At 51.0% G+C, this 22,281-nt stretch overlaps 1 protein-coding gene across 1 annotated transcript in view; it reads left to right on the top strand.

The window, feature by feature from the left end:
- LRP1 (LDL receptor related protein 1) overlaps positions 1 to 22,281 on the top strand; it is a 94,263-nt gene that overhangs the window by 31,679 nt on the left and 40,303 nt on the right. Inside the window, exons 9-22 of the mRNA XM_007534967.3 lie at positions 1,672 to 1,861; positions 2,250 to 2,393; positions 3,882 to 4,118; positions 5,213 to 5,393; positions 6,233 to 6,455; positions 8,815 to 9,016; positions 9,293 to 9,418; positions 12,356 to 12,496; positions 12,590 to 12,715; positions 13,801 to 13,917; positions 14,384 to 14,464; positions 15,908 to 16,075; positions 20,642 to 20,824; positions 21,210 to 21,410. Of these exons, the coding sequence (XP_007535029.1) occupies positions 1,672 to 1,861; positions 2,250 to 2,393; positions 3,882 to 4,118; positions 5,213 to 5,393; positions 6,233 to 6,455; positions 8,815 to 9,016; positions 9,293 to 9,418; positions 12,356 to 12,496; positions 12,590 to 12,715; positions 13,801 to 13,917; positions 14,384 to 14,464; positions 15,908 to 16,075; positions 20,642 to 20,824; positions 21,210 to 21,410 (2,320 nt within the window). The remainder of the gene's footprint in view (positions 1 to 1,671; positions 1,862 to 2,249; positions 2,394 to 3,881; positions 4,119 to 5,212; positions 5,394 to 6,232; positions 6,456 to 8,814; positions 9,017 to 9,292; positions 9,419 to 12,355; positions 12,497 to 12,589; positions 12,716 to 13,800; positions 13,918 to 14,383; positions 14,465 to 15,907; positions 16,076 to 20,641; positions 20,825 to 21,209; positions 21,411 to 22,281) is intronic.

Here is a 22,281-nt window from a genome sequence, read left to right as displayed (position 1 = left end):
AGGGGAAAAAAATGGTCATGGGGAGGAGTGGTTTCATAAGTCATCATCAAGCTTTAGCCATAATCCTGGTGGCAATAAAATTAAAATAAAAATAAACAAAGGAAGAAAGGAAAAGAGGGGGAAGCAGGGTTCCAGAAGGTTAGCTAAAGTGCTTGAGGTTGCACAACAGGGGAGTCTGAAGTGGTTCCCCCAGGGTTAGATGATGAGGGTCACCCATTATCTCCTCTGCTCAAGATTTCCTGGTGTCAGCCCTGCAAGTGCCACAACTAGCAGATCCCTTTGTTCTAATCAGACTATGACAGTGGGTCACCCTAGATAAGTTCAGTGGGTACAGGACTTGTGTGGGGGGCCACTGTGTCCTCTCTGCCCTTTCAGAATAAGGGACTGGAGTCAGGCTAAAAGTGTTTTCTGTAGGGGTCAGGTGGTGGTGCACTTGGTTAAGGGCACATATTATCATGCACAAGGACCTGGGTTCGAGCCCCCAGTCCCCACTGTCAGGAGGAGAGCTACAGGTCCCCCCCCCTCTCTCCCTTTATATCTCCCCCTCCCTCTCAATTTCTAGTCTATCAAGTAAAATAATCTTTTTTAAAAAAAAGTGAGCTGCAAAAGTCTCTTAAAAAAAAAAAGAGTCGGCGGTAGCGCAGCAGGTTAAGTGCAAGTGGCGCAAACCGCAAGGACCGGCATGAAGATCCCAGTTCAAGCCCCCGGCTCCCCACCTGCAGGGGAGTCACTTCACAGGCGGTGAAGCAGGTCTGCAGGTGTCCATCTTTCTCTCCCCCTCTCTGTCTTCCCCTCCTCTCTCCACTTCTCTCTGTCCTTTCCAACAACGATGACATCAATAACAACAACAATAACTATAACAGTAAAACAACAAGGGCAACAAAAGGGAATAAATAAATAGATATTAAAAGAAATGTTTTCTGTAGACAGATTTTAGGACCCCACTTCCAGCTTAGTCCCAAATTATACCCTCGCTTACTGTGTGTCAGACTCTGCTGGCCTCTGGGGCTTGAGCAGAGAGTGTGGGTAAGTCCGCAAATCACCAGACAGTGGATGGGAGAGAGATGGAGCATAGAAGGAGAGATAGTCTCAGGCTAGAAGAGTCCAGAAACTCTCCAAAGAGATGCTCTGTGAAGAACAAGCAGGATTTTGATGGGCAAGGGTTCATAAGGGCTAGAGAAGAAGCTCACCAGGTTTGAGTCCAGGCACCATATGGGAAGTGTTAGAGCACTGGAGGAAGTTGTGGTGATGATGGCATATCTCTCCCTATCTCTGAATGAAAGAGTGACCTGGTGACTTGGGAAATAGCTGTGTTGGTAGAGAACGGGACTTGCATGCTCCAGGCTTTTGGTTCAATCCCTGGCACCACATGTGCAGAATGGTGCTCCAAATTCTCTTTCATAAAACTCTTATCTTGTGTGAAATAAATATATATTTAAAAAAAATAGCCTGGAGCTGTGAAATCACACATGTATGAGGCTCTAGCTCTGGAAAGAAGACAAACCAGACTTCGTAAGTAGGATAGTGCAGTCAGGAGATGCGTTAAAGCACAGAGTAGACAACTGTGGAGTACACTTGGGGTGTGAATAACCATGTTTGTTTGGGAAGCTGGGATCAGAGGGAAGACTCCCCTCCTCTCTGCTGCTGACCATTCCCACCCGCCCATCACAGATCGAACATCTCTATGGCCTGACGGTGTTTGAGAACTACCTGTATGCAACCAACTCGGACAACGCCAACGCCCAGCAGAAGACAAGCGTGATCCGTGTGAACCGCTTCAACAGCACCGACTACCAGGTCGTCACCCGTGTGGACAAGGGTGGCGCCCTCCACATCTACCACCAGAGGCGGCAGCCCCGAGGTGAGCAGGCCTTCTCCGTGGCTGCTTCTCTCAGCCATCACCCGGACTGTGTTGGCCCCTCAACTCTGTCAGCCCAACCTCCAGGGCTTACCCCAGGGAGCCAGGGATGGTGGTGGCCCCTCCTGTCCCACTGTGACTCTCTCACCACCCCACCCCACCCTATCCCCAAAGTCCTCACCCAGGAGTCTACAGGCTAGCTAAGCCCACTGTGCATAGGAGCTAAGTCCTGTGACTTCCAAGTACTCAACTGGGATAACAGGCCCAGAGACTACAGCAGAGGGGAATATGGGCAAACTTGAGGAAGCCTGCTTAAGGCATGGGGCCTTGGGCTCTTCGGGGTCCTGACCAGCTCTCACTCTGCCCCCCCCCCGCACCCTTCCATCCGCAGTGAGGAGCCACGCCTGTGAGAATGACCAGTACGGGAAGCCGGGTGGCTGCTCTGACATCTGTCTACTGGCCAACAGCCACAAGGCTCGAACCTGCCGCTGCCGCTCAGGCTTCAGCCTGGGCAGTGATGGGAAGTCATGCAAGAGTGAGTGATGGGGAAGGGCCGGCAGCCCTGCTGGCATGGAGTGGGAGCATGTCTTTTTTTTTTTTTTTTTTATGGGAGAGAGAAAGAGAGAGTGAGAAGACCAGAGCATCAGTCTAGCACATTAGATGCTAGGGGTTGACCTCAAGACCTCATGCTTGAGAACCCAACACTTCTTCACTGCACTGCCTCCTAGGTCATAGGAGAGTATCTGTCTCCTGTAGCCCAGCTGCTTCTGTGGAGATGCAGAGATGAGGGGGTTTACCCTGTGCCCCGGTAATGCTCAGAGATAGAACTTGACCCTACATCCAAGAGCAAGGTTCTCCTACGACTACACTCGGAGAGTCGGTCTCTCTTTCTCTCTCTGTGCGTGTTTTTAAAGATCTCTTGCTATTGCATTTTTTGTTTGTTTGTTTTTTAAGATTTATTATATTTGAGAAAGAAGAGAATTTCACATGAAATACAGAGAGAGAAGTCAAAGCACTATTCTGGTATAAGCAGTGTCAGGGCTCAAACTGGGAACCTCAGGCACAATGCTCTACCAGTGGAGCTATTTCCCTGGTTGACTGTTAACTGGTCACCTCCTCTCTCATGCAGCAAGTGTCTAGTGACTTCTCTCTGTGTGTCTGCCCCTGTCACAATGGTGAGGTGTCAGCCCTGGAAGCTTACAGTTGGGTAGGGAACAGGGAGGAGCAAACCAAATGCATCTGTGGTGGTGGTAGGTGTTAGGAAGAGTATAGCATGGAGAAGAGGGTCAGTGATGACAGTGAGGGATCTGCCTTAGAGGCTGTAGTCTGGAAGGCATCCCTGCAGAGGTGAAATTTGAGCTGAGCTCTCTGTGAAGTGAGGAAGGGGCCACGTGACTACCTGAAGGCGACCATATCTGCAGAGTTTACCAACCATGTACTGGCCCTGTGACCAGGCCAGGCTGGGGTGAGAACAACACAGCTCAGAGGCCCCAGGTAGGCAAGCACAGTGAGGGAAGGAGGCCCAGTGAGAAGTTGGCTTTGGCTCTCCCTGAAGTGAGGTGCTCTTGGTGACTTTTGCCCAGAGACATGATGTGAGATGAGCCACGCTTGTGAACTTACAACACTGGTGCTATTGGGGGGCTGGGCCAGAGGGAAGTGGCAGGGAGTTGTTTCTGTGGCATCTGCAAGAAGCTTTGTGGCTCAGACCAGGATGGCAGCACAGGAAGTGGTGAAAAGTGATAGTGATCAGATTCCAGCATGTTTCAGAGGTATTCCTCTTGGGCCAGGAATTTCACCACTGATTAGAGGACGCTTAACTAAAAACATGTGACTTGCTACTCTCATTCCCTGTCCCTCTCCTACAGTGCATAGGTAACCTCTTAGGTCACTATCCCTTTTTCTGTCAGTCTGAGTGACCAGGAACCCCTGCTATCGTCATATTCTCTGACCTAGTTCAGTCGGGGTGGTGATGGTGCTTGTGGGCCTGAGTCTGACCTTGCACCCCTACCCATGCCTGTCTCAGAGCCAGAGCATGAGCTGTTCCTCGTGTATGGCAAGGGCCGGCCGGGCATCATCCGGGGCATGGATATGGGTGCCAAGGTCCCAGACGAACACATGATTCCCATTGAGAACCTCATGAACCCCCGAGCCCTGGACTTCCATGCCGAGACTGGCTTCATCTACTTTGCTGACACCACCAGCTACCTCATCGGCCGCCAGAAGATTGACGGCACTGAGCGGGAGACCATCCTGAAGGACGGTAGGGCCTCCTGGGTGGGAGGCGCACCAAGGGGACTTCTGCAGCCTAGCTCCCTCTTTCCCAGTGGCCTCAACTTGCAGAGTCCCTGCTGCCTGGCTGTTTGGGCTGTTGGCATGGAGATCACGGGACAGACAGATTGACCCCTGCATGACCCCCGTCTTGGCTGAGCTGAGCGGGGAAGAGGCAGGAGGATGGATGGGTTAGGAGTGCAGGCCGGCCTTGCCAGCCCTGGGAAACACGCAGGGTCTCCCTGTCACTGGCTCTGGGCCCCTGAGCTGTACTCAGCTCACAGCCGGGAACTGGAATGGGAGCAGCAGCACGTGTGCGTGCATGCTGGGGCCATCTGCCAGCATGCACAGCCGCCCCAGCCCACATGCCGCCATGGCCCAGGAAGTGTGCTTTGTGGAGTGAACCCAGTGTTTCCCTCTGAGCTTCTTGGGCACATCAGCAGAGCCTTGTCTTCTGATTACCCATCTGCATGGAGGCGGCTGAACTGCCAAGTTCTGTTCCTACCCTGCTCCTTGACTCATCAGTCACTGCTCTCTGCTCTGCTTCCCACCACAGCAAGGAGAACCTTGGTTGTCAGCAGTCATAAGACTGGGGGAAATCAAAAGTTAACTCCTCATCAGGAAAAGATTGGGGTTCCCTATACCAGGGGAACTGCTATTTAAAGGGCACTTGAGATGAAGCCTTTGGCTAAGTGAAAAATCACTTCCTACTTTATCTATTTTGTTAATTCAGGATTTTCAGGCTTGGGACATGGCATCACATTTTGTGCCCAGAGCCACACGCACATTGTGTTGCCTCAGCTGTCCATTCCAGCTCGGGCAGGTCACACACTCCCACAAGTGCCTATGTCCACCTGGCAGGCTTCCTGGCTGCCACATAAAGCTCTGAGAGGTGCCAGGTCTCAGCACAGTGACAGCAATGGTTTCTCCAGCTCCTTCCTCCACCCTCCAGCCCCATCCTACCCAGCTGCAGAGCACAAGCACTTGCTGCACTACCTGCCAAGGAACGTGTGTCTGAAGGGTCTGAGGCAGATATTTGGAGCTTCCTTTGGGGTTCTCCATCATTTCTCCTTTCCATCCTCACAGGCATCCACAATGTGGAGGGTGTGGCCGTGGACTGGATGGGCAACAACCTATACTGGACGGATGATGGGCCTAAGAAGACCATCAGTGTAGCTAGGCTGGAGAAAGCAGCCCAGACCCGCAAGACTTTGATTGAGGGCAAGATGACCCACCCCAGGGCCATTGTGGTGGATCCACTCAATGGGTGAGTCCTCCCAGGACCTATGTGGGGGAGGGGGGCAGGAACTCAGTCAGTCTTGGAACTGGATGCTGAGATATGAACAAGGGAAGGCAACCTACATGGGATGTTGAGGCTGGAATCAGGCTGGAAGGGGAGGCGTCAGTCTTGGGGCGAGGGGAGTGATGTCTTCAGTGCAACGACAGAGATCTGCTCCATCATTCCCAGCTCAGAGCCCATCATGGAATCCTGAGAGTGACACCTGTGTTCCTCCTCAGGCCAGCGTCCCCTAGGGCCTGCCTGCCACTTGCAGGGCCTCATCTCCACCTCACTTCTAGCTCCTGGAAGCTCTGCTCCCACTCCAGCTCTTCCTGCTCCACCCAGCCCCCTCTGCCTGCAACTCCCAAATATTTGCAGAATTAGCTTCTTCTCAGTGTCTGAACTGCAACTCAAAGGCCACCTTCTCAAATAGGCCTTCCTACTACCCTTTCTCATACTCACCTCCCCCCCACCCCCCCCAAGCCTCCTCCCCTTCCTGGATTTTGTCACTCTTCAGTGGGTGACTTCTTGCTTGGATTGTTTCTTGTCTGTCTTCCGGGGTGGGGGGTGGGGGTGGGATGTGAGTGTCAGGAGAGCAAGGGTGTGGAAACCCTTAGTCCTAACCAGGCCTACAAGTGCCAGAACTATGCCCAATCCATAACAGGCACCCCATTTGTTGAATGAAGGAATGAATTAATTTAATGTGTGGCCCCAGGATGAGCTGGGCAGGAAGGACCCCTGTGAGGGACTCTGGGATGTCAGATCCTGGATTGGGCTTACAGGGGTGACTGTTGAAATTTAAGGTGCTGACCAATCACTGCCCACAGGTGGATGTACTGGACAGACTGGGAGGAGGACCCCAAGGATAGTCGTCGGGGACGGCTGGAGAGGGCCTGGATGGATGGCTCCCACCGAGATGTCTTTGTCACTTCCAAGACGGTTCTTTGGCCCAATGGGCTGAGCCTGGACATCCCAGCTGGGCGCCTATACTGGGTGGATGCCTTCTACGACCGCATTGAGACCATACTGCTCAACGGCACAGACCGGAAGGTGGGTGGGCCTGCCCCTGTACTCCTGTGTTCACTGTGTATTGCTAGACCATGGCTGCGCTGTATGTGTTAATGTGGTACTTGTGTATCCAGGGCTGGCTTTACATCTGTTTGTCTGTGGACTGTGCTGCTGGAGGATCACCTTTGTGAGAGATGGTATCTGTGACTGTGCTTGTTGTTGTGAGACTTGACTGCCCATGTGCACCTCCGCACACAGCCTCTGTGTAGTGAAAAATGGCTGCACCTAGCAGGTGTGAACACGGGGTGGCTCAGTGCCCCTTGAGACATTTACACATCAAGTGTGTGAACCAAACTACTTTATGGTAGACAAAATCCAAGACCCTTTGGCATATGGCCCCTGACTAACTTGGAGCTATTGCTCCCCCTGTTACCTGTGCCCTGAAAACTTTTTTTAATTGAGGGGTTAATGGTTTACAGTATAGTTTTTGGGGGGGGCGGGGGAGGCACTACTCCCATCACCAAAGGTCTGTGTCCCCACCTACACCCCTGTAGATAACCACTATAGTTTATACACCGTCTTAGATATAGTTTGACTTTTTTTTCACATTTGTATGTTCAATTCATTACATTCCACATATGAGTGAAACCATTCTGTAGTTGTTTACCAGCTTACTTACTTCACTGAGCATAATCTTCTCCTATTTCATCTACTTTATCCCAAAGGACACAGTATCATTTTTTTTATTGCTGCATAGTAGTCTGTTCCATGACTTCTGTTTTAAAAAGTATTTATTTATTTATTCCCTTTTGTTACCCTTGTTGTATTGTTGTCGTTATTACTGATGTCATCATTGTTGGATAGGATGGAGAGAAAAGGAGAGAGGAGGGGAAGACGGAGAGGGGGAGAGAAAGATAGACAGAAACCTGCAGACCTGCTTCACTGCTTGTGAAGTGACTCCCCTGCAGGTGGGGAGCCAGGGGCTCAAACCGGGATCCTTACGCCAGTCCTCGTGCTTTGTGCCATGTGTGTTTAACCTGCTGTGCTACCACCCGACCCCCTATTCCATGACTTTTTTATCCAGTCATCTGTCGAAGGGCATTTTGGTTGTTTCCGTATTTTTGCTATTGTGAATAAAGCCTCTGTGACACGGGGGTGCATATATCCCTTCAAATCAGCGTTATATCTTTTGGGTAAATGCCTAGGAGTAGAATTGCTGGACCATAAGGTATTTCCATTTGTATTTGTTTAAGGATTCTCCATACTGTTCTCCATAATAACTGTACCAGTTTGCATTCCTGAGAGCCCCAATAGGGAAGAGCTAGAGCGAGAGAGAGAACTGGGGCTTCACCACTCCAGGCCTCTGTGTGTGTGCACATGCTTATGTGGAAGGGATAGGAATGAGTGTGAATGAGCACAAGAGAGGGCAGCATGGACAAACTCTCCATCAGCATCCTGTTAGGTTCAGGGTCTGGTACCTCATGGTGAACAAGCTATCACCAGGTCAGGTGATAGCTTTGTAGAGTGCACATGTTACTATGCTTGAGGACCTGAGTTCAAGCCCCCAGTCCCTATCTGTAGGAGGGACCTTCATGAACAGTGGAACAGTGCTGCAGTTCTGTTTCCCCTCTCTCCTCCCCTCCCTCCCACTCTCCCTCCATTCCTTCCTTTCTACCTTTGTATCTCTCTCTGTTTCTCATCCTCTATCAAAAAAGAAAGAGACCACCAGTGCGCACACATTACCATGCGCAAAGGCCTGGGTTCAGGCCATGCAGGACAAAGTTTCACAAGCAGTGAAGCAGTGCTACAAGTATCTCTCCTCTCTGTCCCTGTTTTTCTCCCTTTCTTTCTTTCTTTCTTTCTTTCTTTCTTTCTTTCTTCTTTTTTTAAAGATTTTATTTATTTATTAATGAGAAACATAGGAGGAGAGAGAAAGAGCCAGACATCACTCTCGTACATGTGCTTCTGGGGAACCTCACGCTCAGAACCTCATGCTTGAGAGTCCGATGCCTTACCCACTGCGCCACCTCCCGGACCACTATTTTTCTCCCTTTCTATAACATCTACAAAAGAAAAGGGAGAGGGATGACAGAAATGTCACTGGGAACAGTGGAGTCACCATGCCTTAGCAGATAGCTCCAGCAGCAAAAAAAAAAAAAAAAGGAAATTTTTAAGAAGGCCTCTGGGAATGATGGAGCTATGTAAGCACTGAGTCCCAGTGATAATCCTAGTGGCAAAAAGGAAGAAAAGAAGGAGCGAGCTATTCCCTATGGGGGCTCTCAGGCTAATGGAGGAAGCAAGACCCACGCTGAAGACATGGATAATGAGTATGCAGAACAGTGGTCCTGGTCTCCCTTGGCCACCTGAGCCTCCCACCTCAGTAGCCTCTCTCTTTTCTTAGATTGTCTACGAGGGTCCTGAACTGAACCACGCCTTTGGCCTGTGTCACCATGGCAACTACCTCTTCTGGACCGAGTACCGGAGTGGCAGCGTCTACCGCTTGGAGAGAGGCACAGAGGGGGCTCCCCCCACAGTGACCCTTCTGCGCAGCGAGCGGCCCCCCATCTTTGAGATTCGCATGTATGACGCCCAGCAGCAGCAAGGTACTCCTAAGGCTGTGGCCAGGGATGTGTGTGAGCCGGATGGGGTGAGACTTCTCTGGCATAGTGAGTGGAGGAGACCTCCTGGCCTCTTGACAGATAAGGTTGGAGGAGAGAAGTGTGATGCTCAGGGAACCTGCTCCCCTTCTACCCCTGTCTCCGCTCCTCATTTTCTCCTGTCTCCTTCCTTTATTGCCTCTCTTCATCATCCCCATGCCTCCGTGCCTGGTGGTCGCTGTCCTTCCCTCCACCGCTGACCTCCTCAACTCTCCTCTGCAGTGGGAACCAACAAATGCCGGGTGAACAATGGTGGCTGCAGCAGCCTGTGCCTGGCCACCCCCGGGAGCCGCCAGTGCGCCTGTGCCGAGGACCAGGTGCTGGACTCCGACGGAGTGACTTGCTTGGGTAAGAAGGGCCTGGCCAGCTGGAAGGGCCACGAGCGAACCCCAGAGGGAAGAGACCAGAGGGTTCAGTCAGAGAGGACCCGGTGGTGACAGCAGGGAGAGAGAGCTCTGGCCAAGAGGGGCTTCAGAGATGAAGGGAGAGGCCCTAAAGCTTAGGGGAAACTGAGTGATGCAGGGACACCGTGGAGAGAGGAGACTTCTCTTACACTTCTCTCCCCACATTAAAGCAAAAGTGACAGTTCACAGTATTGGAAATGAGACCAGAAATCCAGCCCCGCGGCTGCACTGTAATGACGAGGAGGCTTGGTGCTTGTTGCTGATAGTGTCGGCTCGTATGCAGCTGTGATCACACCGTGAGAAACGCCTCCTGCCCCTTTCCACTCACATGTGTCGTGGCGCTTGCTGACTAGGGCTGTGTTTTTATAAGGATTTATCTTACTTATGTGTATGAGGGTTTCATAGGCGATAGAGAAAGAGAAAGAAGCCAGAGCATCATTCTGGTACGTGTGGTGCCAGGAGTTGAATCAGGAACCAAAGGTATGCAAGTCTGATGCTCTGCCTTGAGCTACTTTCTTGACCACATGGTACTGCATTTTAAATTGTCCCCATCCCTTCATTGCTACCACGGTCACTGCTGGGGCTCTGTGCCTGCATATCACATCACAGCTCCCAGCAATTTTTATTTTTTATTATTTTTTATTTTTTTTAATTTTTTTTAAATATTTATTTTATTTATTCCCTTTGTTCCCCTTGTTTTATTTTTTATTTTTAACCAGAGCGTTGTTCAGCTCGGGCTGATGGTGGTGCGGGGGATTGACCTGGGACTTTGGACCCTCAGGCATGAGACTGTTTGCATAACCATTATGCTGTCTACCCTCCACCCCAAACTTTTTTTTTCTTTGTAAGATTTTATTTATTTATTAATGAGAAAGAAAGGGAAAGAACCTGACATCACTCTGGCACATGTGCTGGCAGGGATCAGACTCAAGACCTCATGCTCGAGAGTCCAGCGCCTTATCTACTGAGCCACCTCCCGGGCCACAAAAACTTTTTTGTTTCCTTTTTAGATAGAGAGTAAGTATCCAAGAGGGAGACAGAGCGAGGAGAGACACCATAGCACTACTTAGTACCTGTCCCACTGATCATCACCCTTTTGCATGGTGCTCCCATGTGGTGGCCAGGCTCAGACCTGGGTCCTAGAGCATGGCAAAGTATGTCCTCTATTGGGTGAGCTATCTCTGGCCCCTTAGCTCTATTTTTTAAATAAAAATGGGTCATGCTTATTGTACAAACAAAAATATATAAACATAGCAACTGGAAGCAGCACAGTGGGTAGACCTTTGGACTCTTAAGCATGAGATCCCGAGTTCTGTCCCATCATTGCATATGCCAGAGCATTGTTCTGGCTCTCTCTCCCTCTGGCTCCCTCTCTCTTTCTTTCTTTCTCTCCCTCCCTTCTTCATTAGTAAATAAAGCTTTAAAAGAAAAAAATTACTAAAGGAGAAAGTACAAAATACCCCAAATTTCACCTCTGTTTTAACTTGGGGGACCGTCCTCTCAAACATTTCTCCAAACATGAGCTTACTTAAAGGGACTCAAGCTGCACGTGCTACTGTCTGCCTGCTTTTGTCCCTTGACGTTATGTCATGAGTGTGTCAGAAGAATAATTTTCTTAAAAATGTGTTCATTGTGTGTGGGGGGGGTAAGGGGCACCAAAGCGCATATGTAGTGCCAAGGATCAAACCCGAAGCCTCATGTATGTGGTTGAAATATATTCCACTTCAGAAATGAGCCGTAATTTCTTCAGTTGTTTCTCCTGATGCATTTTCAGTTGGCTAGTACTGGGCATTGCTATAAGTACATGTGGTAAAGTATGTGTCCCACTGGTAAGCTAGTTTCCAGCCCCAAGAAAATATCTAAGAAATTCTTACACTAAGGGAAAAAATCGTTCCATATAGTTTTTGAGGTAGACTGGGAGGTGGCAATGCACCTCTTTGAACACACGTGTCGCAATGTACAGGGACCCAGGTTCTGGCCCCCAGTCCCCACCTGCAGGGGGAAAGCTTCATAAGTGGTGAAGCAGGGTTGCAGTTGTCTCTTTGTCTCTCTCCCTCTCTACCTCCCCATTCCCTCTCAATTTCTGGCTGTCTCTATCCAATAATAAATAAATAAAGATAATTTAAAAAGAGAGAGACTAGAGCACCCCCTTGTCCTATGTGGTGCTGAGGACTAAACCCTTGGATTCAGGCATGCAGAGTATGCTCTACTCCTGAACCCCCTCCACAGCCACAGGGGATATTACTTTATTAATAAAACAAGTGAACAGACAGGGGACCAGGTGGTGATACACCTGGTTAAGTGCACATGTTACAATGCACAAAGACCTGGGTTTAAGCCCCTGATACCCACCTGCAGGGGGAAAACTTCATGAGTGGTGAAGCAGGGCTGCAGCTGTCTCTCTCCCTTTATCTCCCCCTCCCTTCTCAATTTCTCTCTGTCTATACCCAATAATAAATAAATAAATAGGGAGTCAGGCGGTAGTGCAGTGGGTTAAGTGCACATGGCACAAAGCGTAAGGACCTACATAAGGATCGCGGTTCGAGCCCCAGGCTCCCTGCCTGCTGGGGAGTCGCTTCACAGGCGGTGAAGCAAGTCTGCAGGTGTCCATCTTTCTCTCCCCCTCTCTGTCTTCCCCTCCTCTCTCCATTTCTCTCTGTCCTATCCAACAACAATGACATCAATAACAACAACAATAACTACAACAATAAAACAACAAGGGCAACAAAAGGAAATAAATAAAAATAACACTATATATATTTATTTAAATAAATAAATATCTTAAACAACAACAGCAGCAATTGAACAGATGGGGCAAGGCTTAGCACCTGTCCCACGATCTGGGTCTCACTTACCCCTCACGTCCCTGTGGTGCCCACAGCAAACCCATCCTACGTGCCCCCACCCCAGTGCCAGCCAGGGGAGTTTGCCTGTGCCAACAGCCGCTGCATCCAGGAGCGCTGGAAGTGTGACGGGGACAACGACTGCCTGGACAACAGCGACGAGGCCCCTGCCCTCTGCCGTGAGTCACCCGCCCCACAGAGGCAGAGCCTCTGCCCTCTCAGAGAACGGAGGCCCCACCCCATAGCTGACCACTGACCCACCCCCTCCCCAGATCAGCACACCTGTCCCTCAGACCGGTTCAAGTGTGAGAACAACCGCTGCATCCCCAACCGCTGGCTCTGTGACGGGGACAATGACTGTGGGAACAGCGAGGACGAATCCAACGCCACTTGTTCAGGTGTGAAGGGCTGGGGGGCGGACCGCACTGCACACCCTGAGTCAGTGTGGCCAGGTGGGGCCGGGGGCAGTCAGGCTGAAGAAGATAGAGCGGTGGTGGGGCCGGGGGCAGTCAGGCTGAGGAAGATAGAGCAGTGGTGGGGCCGGGGGCAGTCAGGCTGAGGAAGATAGAGCGGTGGTGGGGCCGGGGGCAGTCAGGCTGAGGAAGATAGAGCGGTGGTGGGGCCGGGGGCAGTCAGGCTGAGGAAGATAGAGCGGTGGTGCCTGGGGAGAGGAAAGAGAGGAGGGCCCAGGCGGGAGCACCTTGCTGTCCCCTCCAGGAGGACAGGATTAGCTGGGGGCACAGAGCTCAAGTTGAGACTGGAAGTGAGGCTTGAGGAAGGGGAGATGGGTGACTCTGTTAGGGATTACCAGACACCCTTGGAGAGATGAGGCTACACAGCAGGTTTTTTTTTTTAAATATTTATTTATTTATTTATTCCCTTTTGTTGCCCTTATTTATTGTTGTAGTTATTATTGTTGTGTTATTGATGTTGTTGTTAGATAGGACAGAGAGAAATGGAGAGAGGAGGGGAAGACAGAGAGGGGGAGAGGAATATAGACACCTGCAGACCTGCTTCACCGCCTGTGAAGCGACTCCCCTGCAAGTGGGGAGCCGGGGCCTTGAACCAGGATCCTTATGCCGGTCCTTGCGCTTTGTGCTACGTGCACTTAACCCGCTGCGCTACCACCCAGCCCCCTCACACAGCAGTTTTTATTTAAAGATGTGTGTATTAATAAGAGGGAGTGACAGAGTTACACTCTGGCACACGCACCACCAAGAATTGAACTCAAGACCCCATGCTTTCAAGTCTGGCTCTCTACTCAGTGCACCACCTCCTAGGACACATGTGGAGGTGGTTTTATATTATTTTATCTTAACCAGAGTACTATGCACATAGGTGATTTTATATATCTCTAAGAGAAATGGCTTTGAGACTCAGGGGAGGACTTCCTGATGGACAGAGCAGAGCAGGAAAGTAAAGGAACTAAGGTACATGTGGGGGGAGCAGGATTCTCAACGCTTGTGCTCATCCCTGTCCCTAGCTCGCACCTGCCCACCTAACCAGTTCTCCTGTGCCAGTGGCCGCTGCATCCCCATCTCCTGGACATGCGATTTGGATGATGACTGTGGGGACCGCTCCGATGAATCAGCTTCATGTGGTGAGAGGGACAGCAGGAAGGCCAGGCTGGCCTGAAAACACGCCAGGGCTGGGAAGAGGTGTGGAGGACACCACCCGGCTCGTGCAGCTTATTGTAAAGAGATAGTGATGGCAGAATAGTTCACCTGGATTGCGTTCCTGCTTTGTCATGCGCTCAACCCAGGTTCAAGTCTGGCCCCCACTGCATTGAAGGAAGCTTTGGTGCTGTGGTTTTTCTCTCTGTCTTCTCTCTGTGGTCTTCCCTGTCTCTGTCTATCTGAAAAAGTTGGCTTATAACAAACTAAAGAAAGAATTGCTCATAAGGAGTGGGGGTGGGCAGAATACCAGGTTAAGGGCCCCTGCCAAGCTGTCCCTGCCATCCCGCTGGGACAGGGGCTGCTGGTGGTGGGAAGGACCTGCCTACCTGCTCCATGTTCTCTTCCTGTGTGCTCTGGAGGCCCTACTCAGCTACTCTTTCTCTCTGGCAGCCTATCCCACCTGCTTCCCCCTGACTCAGTTTACCTGCAACAATGGAAGATGCATCAACATTAACTGGCGATGTGACAATGGTAAGAGCTCAAGTCCCTTCACCTGCCCTAACTCCTTGGAAAGTTGGCAGTGGCAGCCTCATCCTGGTGGGAGGGGATGGGCATCAGCACCCAGTGGGCTGTCCTCCAGCTCACTGAAGTCCCCTTGGAGTCACCAGAGAAATAGGGATGAGCTAGAAATGCCACAGAGGAACCATGATGGCTGCAGGGGGGCTGCTGTCACCGGGTGATTCCTGCACCAGGCAAGGCCTGAGCTATGCATCCCTCAGAGGTGGGAAGGGCTAGAAGGCAGAGCAAGGACAGCCCAATGCCAGCTCCCTTCTCCCTGTGAACCTCATCTCATGGGATCCCTGGTGCCCCCCAGACTCAGGCTCTAGGCTCGGGACCCTGCCTGGTAGTGAGCCACGTTGCAGGTGATGTCAGCCCTGTGCCACGGGGGCCAGAGGCCTGTTCTGTGTGTGTCTTCCTGTATGTCAGTGGGGCTCTGGGTGTGTCTGATGTGGGGGTGTGTGGCAGCAGTGGCCCCAGCCCTGACTGCCGTGTGAGAGGACATATCAGTCAGTGCCTCGTGGCCTCTCATCCGTGCCGTGTCTCGAATGCCAATGGTTGCCTTGGCGGTTTCTGTGTTTCAGAGAAGGATTGTGGGGACGGCTCTGATGAAAAGACCTGTCCTGAGCCTGCCGGTCAGTGCATAGAAGCACATGCACCATCACCCTAGGGCCTCCAAGGCCCCCATACAGCACCCCTTCCTAGAGCTCCTGAGATACAAAGAGAAAACACAGGAGACACACATGGGGGGAGGGGGAGGGAGAGAGAAGGAAGGAGCAAAATAGTGGAAGAGAAGGAGCCTCTCTGAGAACAGGAAGTGACAGAGGAGTGAGGACAAGAAGACGAAGACAGTGGGGAAGAGGGGAGAGTAACCAGCTTGGCTAAAAAGAGGCAGGAACACAACCAGAGCAGATGGAGGAAGCTTCCATCCCAGGGCCTAGGAAGCAGGGCCCCTCAGATGCCTCCACACAGGCCCCTGGCACTCCCCCGTTGCAGGCATCACCCTGGCATATGAGCCCCCCCCCCAGGCTCCTCTCAGAGCAGACTTTCCACCTGGCAGAGGCCTCACCTAGACACCACCCACTTCCTCTCCCTGGAAACCCGAGAAATCCCTGCCTTTGCCCCTAAGCACCTGTCCCCATACCCTGCCAGAACAGGAAGGGAACATCCTGTCCCAGCCCAGCATTTCTGAGACTTAGAGCAGGGCCTCCCAGTGCCCCCAGCACGGGCCATGGTGCATGCTGCAGCCTATGCAGTTTCTGTGTCTTTTCTGTTTGTTATTTTCTCAACTGGGCGGGCACAAGGGGTGGAGGAGGGCAGGAACGGGGTAGGTGGGGGTGTGGGCCCCAAGCTGGGGTCACAGAGAAGGCTACTGCTGACCCCCTCCTCACCTCTCTCCTTCCTGCCTCCCCCCAGACAATGACTGTGGGGACAACAGTGATGAGGCCGGCTGCAGCCACTCCTGCTCCAGCACCCAGTTCAAGTGCAACAGTGGCCGCTGCATCCCAGAGCACTGGACCTGTGACGGCGACAACGACTGCGGGGACTACAGTGATGAGACACATGCCAACTGCACTAACCAAGGTGGGCGCCCAAGGGCTGGTGAGGTGACACCAGCCTCTCTCCCCCACACCCACTTACTCACCCGATGTTGTGTCACTGCTCACTGGGAACAGATAACCTTTATCTTTTGGGACTTTCCAGTCCTGTGGGAGGAGAGATTATCATACATGCTGTTAGCATCTTAGATTGAGGACTTTGCAGTTGGGTGGCCTTGGGTCTGAGCTCTAGCTTTGCAACTCACTATCTGGGTGGCCTTGAACAACTTCCTTAATCTCCATGGGACTCTGAGTTTTGTCTGCAAAGTGGGGTTAACAGGAGCACCTGCAGCACAGCATCGATGTGGGGGTTCAGTGAGCTCATGCATGAAAAGCACTCAACACAAGGCCAGTGTTTGGAAGCTGGTAGCCTAAAAAAATGGTGTCCCGATGGATGGGAACACATGGGGACAGTGGGAGCCAGTGGAGAGGGGTTTCCTTTGTGATGATCCCAGGGCCTAGGCCTCCAGGGCCCAACTAGGATGCAGGGGGGCTGAGTTAACTGGAAGGTACAGGCCCTGTGCAGAGATACTGGTTGCTCAGCTGTTTCCATGGAGGGATGCAGACTCTGAATTGTTCTGGCTTCAAGAAATGCAGATTTTATGTGAAATATTCCCCTTCTGAAGCACTGGCATATGGTTTTCCCAGAACTGCTGTGACAGAGTACCATAAACTGAGACAGCATAATAGTCACAGAAAAGGCTCTCATGCCTGAGGCTCCAAGGTCTCAAGTTCATTCCCCAGCACCACACCATAAACCAGAGCTGAGCAGTGCTCTGATATTTCCCTCTGTGTTTCTCTGTTTCTCTCATTAAAATAAATCATTAAAAAAAGAAAGGAAAAAGAAAACTAAGGAATAATTAAAAAAAAAAAAAAAGCAGTACCATCAAGTGGAGCAGGTTAAACAGTTTATTGTCTCACAGTTTTGGAGGCTAGAAATCTAAGACTAAGATGGGGGTGGGGGTGGTCCCTTCAGGGCAGTGTGAGAGAGACATCCCCAGGCCTCTCTCTGGCTTCTGTGGCATCGCTTGGTTGGCATGTGTTTCCCCCGTTCTCTGCCTTCATCTTTACAGGGTGTTCTTGCTGGGTCCACATTTTTTCTTCCTATAAGGACGTAGGCCTAGTTGGTCAGGACCCACCCTCATGACCTCATCTGAAATTGATTATCTGTAAAGACCAATTTCCAAATAAGGCCCTATTCATAGGTACTATAATTTAGGACTTCAACATCTTTTTAGAGCACTCAAATCAACCTATAACAACTGGCAATTGATTTTAGAAAACTTTTTATTAAAAAATAAAAATCTTTATTTATTGAATAGAGACAGCCAGAAATAGAGAGGGTAGGGGGAGAGAGAGAGAGAGAAAGGCAACTGCAACCCTGCTTCACCACTCGCAAAGCATTTCCCCTGCAGGTGGGGACCAAGGGCTTAAACCCAGGTCTTTGCACATCACAATATGTGTGCTCAACCTGGTACGCCACCACCCAGCACCCCCCCTTTTTTTTCACCAGGGTTGTCACTGAGGCTTAATGTCTATACAACTTTACTTCTTCCAATTACTATATATATATATATATAGAGAGAGAGAGAGAGAGAGAGAGAGGAGAGAAGGAGGGAAACAGGGAGAGACAGACACAGAGACACAGAGAGAAGGAAAGATATCATGGCAGTGCTTTACCACTCATGAAGTTCCCCCTGCAGGCACTCCCATGTGGCTGGGGTCTTGAACCCAGATTGGTAATGTGTATATCTACCTGGTGAGCCACCTGCTGGTCAACCAACCTTAGAAGTTAGATACATGGGGCCAGGTGGTAGCACAGCGGGTTAAGTGCACGTGGCACAAAGCACGAGGACCTGCATAAAGATCCCAGTTCAAGCCCCAGCTCCCCACCTGCAGGGGAGTCGCTTCACAGGTGGTGAAGCAGGTCTGCAGGTGCCTATCTTTCTCTCACAGTCTCTGTCTTCCCCTCCTCTCTCCACTTCTCTCTGTCCTATCCAACAACAATGACATCAATAGCAACAACAATAATAACTACAACAACAATAAAATAACAAGGGGAAAAAAAGTTTTTGAAAAAGTTAGAGTGGTCCAGGAGGTGGTGCAGTGGATAAAGCATTGGACTCTCAAGTGTCCTGAGTTTGATCCCCAGCAGCACATGTACCAGAATGATGTCTGGTTCTTTCTCTCTTTCCTCCTATCTTTCTCATTAAGAAATAAATATTTTCTTTAAAAAAAGTTAGACACACACATAGATTTTCCTAACTGCCACCAGTGTTACTGTTGGGACTTAGTGCCTGCACTATGAATCCACTGTTCCCAGAATCCTTTTTTTTTTTTCTCTTTCTGTTTTATTTGATAGGACAGAGGGAAATTGGGGGGAGATAGAGAGGGAAAGAGAGACACTGAAGACCTGCTTCCCTGCTTGTGAAGTGCCCCCTCCTCCCCGCAGATGGGAAGCAGGAGCTTGAACCCAGGTTCTTGCACATGGCAATGTGTACACTCAGCTGGATGTGCCATCACCCAGCCCCCTTAAAAGTTTTGTAAACACTGTAGGCTAAGGTCTTTCCCCCGCTTTCATGGGGATCCTTGGACCACTGGCTTATAACCTCTGTTCCTAGAGTCAGAGTGCACTTGGTGGAACAATAGTGATAGCATGAGACACCACTGTGGGGCCAAATTTAAGAGGATTGAAGGGCTCCTCCCAAACTTCAGGAAACAGTAACTGAGTCTCAAAAGCTGCTCTGAGAAGGCCAGGGTTAGGGGAAGGGCTAGGGGACAGGTAACTGTGCCTTGGGATTCTGAGAAGGGGCCCATAAGATCTGGGGTAGGGTCAGGTAGGATGGCCAAAGTGTCCTGCCCCTTACTTATGATCCAGGCAAAAGGGGACAGGCTACCTCCCCTGAACCTTGGCTTGTCTAGGAAGCAAGAGCTGACACACAGAGCAGGGTGTCATGACCATGATCATGGTCACTATGGCCATGAACCTGCAGGGTCCTGGCCCCAATAAGGGGTTAGACTGCAAATAGACGGATTAGAGGAAGTCTTCAGATGAGGCCAGCTGACCTGGAGAACCCAGCAGCAATTCTTAGATGAGGACTCAGCACTTTTGTGGGGGCCAGCGGGGACCTGGTACAGGAAAAGGCAGGAATGAGACCGTCCCCAAAGCAGATCACCACAGCATGTGAAAGCCAGGCACTGGAGACCTTGCGAGGGGTTCAAGGCTGGGTGGTGATACCACAACGTAGGAGGTGCTTTAGGGAGACAATCTGGAAGTGGATTAGGCTGCAAAGAGGTCCAAGGGCCCCGAGGAAGGGAGGCCAACTCAGAGGCTGCTGCTGGAACCCAGGCACAGACTGAGACCATCCCCATGTGCACAGTGGTATGGACAGGGGCAGCTGTTTGAGCGTGGATGGTGCTCATACAGTCATCTGCTCCTGCGCCTCCCCCAGCCTCCTGAGCCAGATCTCAGCACACAGCCTTGTGATCTAGCAGAACATAAGCAGATCAGGCCCAGACTCAGCACCCAGCCTAAGATGTAACTGGCAGGGCTCGCCCACCTTTATCCCTGCCCCTCATCTCCTTCCCTCTACTCTGTTCTAGAGCAGGGCAACCTGTTGGGCATGTTCCTTACATGCCCTGCAGAGACGCCTAGCTCAGAGACTTTGCACTGGCTGCTCCCTCCTCTCAGAACACCAGGGATTCCCACGTTTCACCCTCCCGGGTCACGTAACCTTCTGCTCAGATGTGCCCTCGTCATCTTATCTGAAGCTACTCCCCCATCTCTCTCTGGCCTTGACCTGGCTTTATCTATTAAGCTTTCATCACTCCCTGCACTTGCGTTCTACATTTCTGTCCTCACTGTCCCTTTCCCAACCCCCAACTTCAGTCCTATGAGGGCAAGGACTTGGTCATGTTTGCTCTGGTGCCAGGTACATACACAGCAAGTGCTTAAGAATGTTTGTGGGGTAAAGAAATTAGACCGGGGAGTTAAGCGCAGGTGGCGCAAAGTGCAAAGACTGGCGGAAGGATCTCGGTTGGAGCCCCTGACTCCCAACCTGCAGGGGGGGCACTTCACAAGTAGTGAAGCAGGTCTGCAGGTGTCTTTCTCTCCCCCCCATCCTCCCCTCCTCTTTCCATTTCTCCCTGTCCTTTCCAACAACGACATCAATAACAACAAAAATAATAATAACGACAACAAACCAAGGGCAACAAAAGTGAATAAATATATATTTTTAAAAAAAGAAAGAAAGAAATGAAACAGATGAGGCTGAGGGTGGGGCATTTGAACTCTAGCCTAGACAACTACTTATTCATCCGTGCTCTTCTATATGAAATGAAAGGTGGATGGATGATCCTTGGGGTCCCAGGAGGTGTAACATCCAGTTCTAAGCTGGTGCTCCAAAGAGTGGCAGCAGTACTCAGAGAATGCTCCCTGTTTGCCTCAGTTTCCAGCCTCTGGCTGGGCAGAGCAAAATGGCTGAGGAGAGCAAAGAGGAGCTCTGTTAACCTGGGGCCTTGCCTCCTCTGCCCATCGCCTGTGCCCCTGCAGCCACAAGGCCTCCTGGCGGCTGCCACACTGATGAGTTCCAGTGCCGGCTGGATGGTCTCTGCATCCCCCTGCGGTGGCGCTGTGATGGGGACACTGACTGCATGGACTCCAGTGACGAGAAGAGCTGTGAGGGAGTGACCCATGTCTGTGACCCCAACGTCAAGTTCGGCTGCAAGGACTCTGGTACAGAGCAGGGTTGGAGGGTGCTGGGGGTGGGCAGTGTGGGCAGGAAGAGGGCATGAGCAAGGCACCAGCACTCATTTGCAGAGTGAGAGTGACCACATCATGAGGCAAAAGGCAGCACAGGGAAAGCTTGTGCCTGATGTGTAGGGAGAGGTTTGAAAGGGCCAGGGAAGCAAAGCCCTCACCAGAGCTGAGCTTCCACACCTCCCGCGGCTTTCTGCCTTCTTTGCAACCTGACAAAACCTTCTTTGCAACTTGACAAAAAAGGCCTCAGAGTTCCTAGAGGACCCCAAGGCCTTGTAATCACGACCTACTAGAGAAGCCCACAGAGTCAGGGGAGAAGGGCACAGATAGCCCTGTCCCTCACACTAGCCCCATCCCTCAGCTCGGTGCATCAGCAAAGCTTGGGTATGTGATGGGGACAGCGACTGTGAAGACAACTCAGATGAAGAGAACTGTGAGTCCCTGGCCTGCAGGCCACCCTCACATCCCTGTGCCAACAACACATCTGTCTGCCTGCCCCCTGACAAGCTGTGTGATGGCAACGATGACTGTGGAGACGGCTCAGATGAGGGAGAGCTCTGCGGTGAGGCCCAGGCTGGTGGGGTGGGGTGTGTGTGTGTTTTGCAGAATGAATGAGAAGATAAGCAGAGGAGGGTGTACATTTTAAGCTCAAAATAAATGAGTGAGTAGGGCTGAGAGGTAGCTTAGCCAGTAGAGCACGCGTTACCATCCACAAGGACCTGGTTTGAGACCCAGGCCACCCATAGGAGCACCTGCAGGGGGTATGCTTCACACATGGTGAGACAGTACTGCAGTGTCTCTCCTTCTCTCTCTGCATCTCTCTTGGTCTCTCACTCTCTTTAAGAAAAAGATATAAAAGGGGCTGGGTGGTGGTGCACCTGGTTGAGCGCACATGTTACAATGCACAAGGACCCAGGTTCAAGCCCCCAGTCCCCACCTGCAGGGGGAAAGCTTTGCAAGTGGTGAAGCAGTGTTGCAGGTGTCTCTCTGTCTCTCTCTCCCTCTCTATCATTCCCTCCCCTCTTGATTTCTGGCTGTCTCTATCAAATAAATAAAGTTAATTTTTTTAAAAAAATTTTTAAAAAAGAAAAAGAAGAAAAAAATGCTGCCAGGAATGGTGGAGTCAGTTGCTGGCAGAGAGGCCCAGCAATAACCATGGCGGCAAAAAATAAAAATGAAAGTAAAAAAGTGACCCCAGGATGTAGCACAGGAGGTAGTGGATAAAATGTTGGACTCTCAAGTATAAAGTCCCAAGTTTGATCCATGGCATCACCCATGCCAGAATGATGTTCTAGTTTTTCTCTCGCACACAAGTACATTTTTTGAGTGAAAGAAAGGAATGAACCAGGAAGGTCGCCAAGGCAGCAAACTTGGACGCCTGAAGCTTAGAGATCCCAGGTTCAGTCCCTGGCCCCACCATAAGCCAGAGCTGA

Source organism: Erinaceus europaeus, chromosome 7, assembly GCF_950295315.1.
Source record: "Erinaceus europaeus chromosome 7, mEriEur2.1, whole genome shotgun sequence".
NCBI lineage: Eukaryota > Metazoa > Chordata > Mammalia > Eulipotyphla > Erinaceidae > Erinaceus > Erinaceus europaeus.
The sequence above is the reverse complement of the archived record's forward strand: the minus strand, read 5'-3'. Positions and strand labels throughout refer to the sequence as shown.